This window comes from Trematomus bernacchii, unplaced genomic scaffold (genome assembly GCF_902827165.1).
Source record: "Trematomus bernacchii unplaced genomic scaffold, fTreBer1.1, whole genome shotgun sequence".
Classification (NCBI taxonomy): domain Eukaryota; kingdom Metazoa; phylum Chordata; class Actinopteri; order Perciformes; family Nototheniidae; genus Trematomus; species Trematomus bernacchii.
In genome coordinates this window covers 3614434-3619183 of record NW_022987705.1, presented here as the reverse complement: position 1 = coordinate 3619183, position 4750 = coordinate 3614434, and the positions used below count along the sequence as shown (strand labels likewise).

The 4750-nt window shown below is 36.7% G+C and overlaps 1 protein-coding gene across 3 annotated transcripts; it reads right to left on the bottom strand.

Annotated features, from left to right (window-relative positions):
- Nucleotides 1-734: 734 nt before the first annotated feature.
- Nucleotides 735-4532, bottom strand: LOC117490540 (diamine acetyltransferase 2-like). Of its 3 annotated transcripts, XR_004556682.1 has the most exons (7): nt 4229-4532; nt 3985-4036; nt 2466-2549; nt 2159-2260; nt 1953-1993; nt 1348-1724; nt 735-1085 (listed from the first exon to the last, which is right to left on the bottom strand). XR_004556682.1 is itself a non-coding variant. In XM_034140308.1 (6 exons), the coding sequence occupies exons 1-6, from the start codon at nt 4289-4291 to the stop codon at nt 1545-1547; spliced, it is 522 nt and encodes a 173-aa protein (XP_033996199.1). In that variant the 5' UTR covers nt 4292-4532; the 3' UTR covers nt 735-1544. The 3 variants fall into 3 exon arrangements, 2 of the variants coding, with proteins under 2 accessions (XP_033996199.1, XP_033996200.1); XM_034140308.1 differs by having other exon boundaries at nt 735-1724; XM_034140309.1 differs by having other exon boundaries at nt 735-1724; nt 4343-4461.
- Nucleotides 4533-4750: the final 218 nt, after the last annotated feature.

The following is a 4750-nucleotide window of genomic DNA, read 5'->3' as shown; positions in this document are numbered from 1 at the left end:
TAAGCCTTATATTGGCTACTTAGCGAGAATCAACTCAGTGAGCAACAGATACCAAGGATGCTAATGTAGCTGATGAAGAAGACGAAGTAAGCGAAGTAGCCAATATAAGACTTAGCAGTACAGATAAATGTGGGCTCACTATGTGGCAAGCAGCCGGTCACAGTTGCCCTGTTTATCTCATGTCTTATAAAAGCTTATTCATGATTGATAAAGTATTCACAACCTAATTAATAAACTAATTACAAACTATTCGTAAACCCTTTATAAGGGTAGTCTTATTGTAAAGTGGTACCTATTTTTGTTATGTCTTGTCATGCATTAGGTATGTTTGCAAGTGTTCCTGTGGATTTTAGTATGTTTTACACATGAATAAATATATTTCTGGAGAATGATTGCATAGAATCATTATAATGTTCCTGGGAGATTATGAGTTCCTACATATTTCAAGAAAAGATAGTTGTATTAATTAAAAGATCAAACTAGTTCACATAAAAATAAAGGACATTTAGAGTTACAGGGCTGGCTTGGACATAATCATCTCCTGACTTCTTTAAACAGGGAGGGCAAATACTCACAAATAAGATTGGATTCATGATCTATCCTCATCACTCCCTGACTGTCTACTCACTGAGTTGTAAATACAAATATGTTGAGATGGTTAAACATGCCACCTAATGGATAGACATGGTGTTACATCTAGGATTGTATTTAGATGAAATAACTGTGAAATGAAGGAAGGTCAGAGGTTGTTTAATTAAAAGCATATAGATTACACACACGTTTTTGTAAATATGTAACATGATACATAATGATGATGAACCACAAGAAAAAAAGGCAGTGAGGTCCCAGGTTGTGAAGTTTAAATTGGCAATGTTTTATAACCAAACACATTGTTTGTAACGAGAACATTTTTTTTTCCTTGGCTGACTTCTAATCTTGTGGAGCTTCATTGGCCAAACTGATCACAATCTTTAACCATCATCACCGACACGAAATAAAGTAGGAAATAAACTCAGGACTAGATCACTGTCTAAATATTCTTTTTACACTTTCACAAATATTGATATGAAAGTTGCAAACATTTTTTGGGTATAATGAAATTACAAAGAAAATGAGCACTCATCACTGAAAGGTGACAAAGCTTAACCATAACTGTGAAATGAAGGAAGGTCAGAGGTGGTTTGATTAAAAGTATATAGATTACATGCAGGTTTTTGTAAATATGAAACATGATTGTTTGATTTTAAGGATTTAAACATATTTAGGCGATAATAATAATGTAAATGCATACAAACATTGTTCTTCACTGAAAGGAGACAAAGATTATCCATGACTGCAAAAGGAATGAGGGTCAAAGGTACTTTATTAAAAAGATGAGTATATAAAATGATAGATTTCATGTAGGTCACTGTAAATAAGAAACATAATTTTTTTCATGATTGTTAAACCAGGAGCATGCCAGGTTTAGTGAAGCTTAATTTGGCACTGTTTCAATACCAGTGACATGTTTTCAGAGCAAGATACATGTTTTCCTCGGCAGACATTTAATCTTTTGGAGCCTCATTGGCTAAATTGTCCAGGTTTTGTCCGTCAAAGCGTATACAGTGCCATCCTTCGCTGTCTGTGAGGTCCTGAGCGCCTTTAGCAGCGTAGAAGTCTCTGGCTGGGGTATTACAGTCCAGCACTGATAACTGCAGCCGCATACACTGCTTCTCCTTCCCCACCTGAGAAACAGAACAGCCATCTTCTTCTTCATCACACTGGACATTATTTCTTTAAATGCGCTTTAGAGGCCAACAAACATCCTTGGTGTGCCCTATTAGCTCAACTTGCAGAACGTGTGTCCAATGTATGGGAGTCTTTACAGCATGTCGTCCCCTCCCTCTCTCTCCTTCCGGTCAATGTTTAGCTGTACTAGTCAAAAATAATCTTTAAAGAAAGCACATTCTTACCTTAGCGACTTTGCACAGTAAACCCTTTCCAAATCCATTTCCTGTAAAGGTAAATCAATACAAAACATTTACAAAATGAATGAAACAGATATTGCAAGACCAAAGCAGTACATAAAACGTGTACTGCTTTGTACTTGAAAGTAGCCTTGAAAGTATTCGTGAGAACTTTCAAGGCTTTCTTGAAAAGTACTTAACACATAGTTTACCTCTGAATTCTGGCATCACGTACAGGTCCTCCAAAAACATTGTCGGCCCCTTCCATGTACTGTAAGTGTAAAAGTAAAGGGCATATCCAACTACTGTGAATCCTACATGGACAAAAAGGAACAAGCACTTCAAAGACAAGCAGAAAGAGTTACAGAAACATTGAAATGGCCACAAATAAAGAGGATTGTTTTCTTGTTTTGCATTTTTTTTAAATCATTATTGACCTTTTATTATCTGTGCTAGATGCCTATAAGTTTGGAGCATGCTGACAGGGGGAGATAACCATGGCTTTGATCAACACTTTACCATCTTTAGATTTATTCTCCTCAGGCACTTCTGCAACGAGGCATTCAAAGGAAGGATTCTGGCAAAAACCGTCCCGCTCCAGTTCTAAAGTAAACAAACAAACAGATTAAGCACCTAAAAGCAACATTTTACATTATAAATAATATCAATGATCTGCAACCAAGTGACACATCATAAAACAAGATTTGAAACATTTCAAAATTAATTCTCAACCTTTTTTTTTGTTGCAACTCTGCTCTTATAAGCTAAGATAATAACACTGCTACAAAATAGTCAATTAGACAAGAGACTTAAGAAATGATTTGACTTTAGCACAACCAACTACCGCACATCTTTAAATTGGAAGGTTTCATGCAGACTAAGTTGTTAACTCATAAACATATTGAATGCATTTCCTACTTCAGTATGTGTACTTTTACTTAAGTAAACTAGTAATTCTTCGAACATCGGTAGACATCTATGTACAGTCAATAGTACAAATACTGCTCTACAATAGTGGTCAAAAACTCAACCCTGGTACCTTTGTATTGTACACATCATAGTCACACTTTGTACTGTCTGGCTGATGTGCTTATATTCATCGCTGCTTTCTAAACAGACCCTCAATTACTTACAACTCAACTTTAAACAGTTATAAAAGGGAGACAGCCTTTTGTTAGGAGTAACTCATACAGAAACTCAGCTTCCAATGTTGGAAAAGTGGAAACAAATCAGTGCCATGCAATCTGCCTCCTGATCCTGAAGATCCAAACTCACTGTAATACAGTTACTGATTAATGCAAACCTGTTTATCTTAGTCTCGTTGCAAAGTCTTGCATTTCCTATTTCAGGCTATAATAACTAACGGACACTGTAGCCTACACTTTAGACAGTGGTGGAAAAAGTATTCAGACACTTGACTTGAGTAAAAGTAATAATACCACACTGTTATCATACTCAATTTTAAATAAAAGTACTGCATCGAGAATGTACCTTAAATAAAAGTATGTAGGTACGATTAGAAAAATGTACTAGGAGTAAAAGATCTTGCAGGAAAAACTCTTAATTATTTCAAAGCAAAATTGCTGCCAATAATTTTCTGGTACCACTTGTGGTTCTTGTGAACTTAAATATAATGTTGGATGGTTTAATCTATACCAAAAAAAGCATTGTGTGTCAATATCTTTATTTATAAAGTTACTAGTAAATACATCTGTAAAATAGTTGTAGTGGCCAAAATGTAGTAGGCTACAGTAGAAGTAAAAAATGAAAATACTCCAGTTAAGTACAAGTACCCTCAAATGTGTACTTAAGTGCAGTACTTGAGTAAATGTACTTAGTTACTTTCCACCACTGCACTTTAGACAATGTCACACTTCAACATGCAAACCCAGTAGCACTCATAATTATAACTGATATGCTGGTACTATCGAGCTCTTTCACAGACATTGATATCCAGAGTAGGAAAAACACAACATTTGTTTTAATTATCGATGCCATCATTTGCAGTGTTTGTCCAATACATTATTAGGAGCATTACCTTCATGGGATATCTTCACTTGGTCGGGCATTTTTTCATTAACCGCCAATTCCTGAGAAAAAGGGGGTTAAAACCACACTTTATGTGTCAATATGTATACAATAAATGGCGTGAGGCTCTTTCATTTAACAAATAACCTTAAAAGACGTTCAACCTAAAGTTATGGTTTCAACACACAGTGAAGTCAGGTGTATTACATTAGGCACAGTAAAGCAACATGTCAGCTTAACAACCCAAAGCTCACCAATATCATTCTCGATATTTCTTTGCAGTCTTCTTTTGTTGCAGCCCGTACTTTGAAATGCATCTTTGTTGCTAATTCTCTACACTTCACTCTTTATCCTGACTTCTCCACTACCTTTTTGTTCCTCAGAGAGACGTCAAGTGACTACAAACAGTAGTGATGTGTCGGTCGCGAACGAGCCGATTCTTTTGAACGGCTGTTTGGTACGACCGAGGGGAACCGAGTCCTACTTGGTGAGAGCCGTTCTTGTTATCGTTCAATCGTTGGTCCGCACTCACTGCCTGCCAAAATCCACTCGCCTTTTAAAAAGCTTGATTTTGTTCCCCAAACGTATTCTGTGAAGACCCGCCCCTACTCTGTTTGGTAGGTTTCAGCACGAGGAGTGAGATGGGGTGGGTCTTAACGGAATACGCGAGAGAGAGAAGTCATAACAAGTGGTACAGGACATGTAGACAACGTGTTTTTCGGATGGAAAATGAGCCAAACGCGAAAACGCAGCAGCATTTGGATTCACTTCAACCA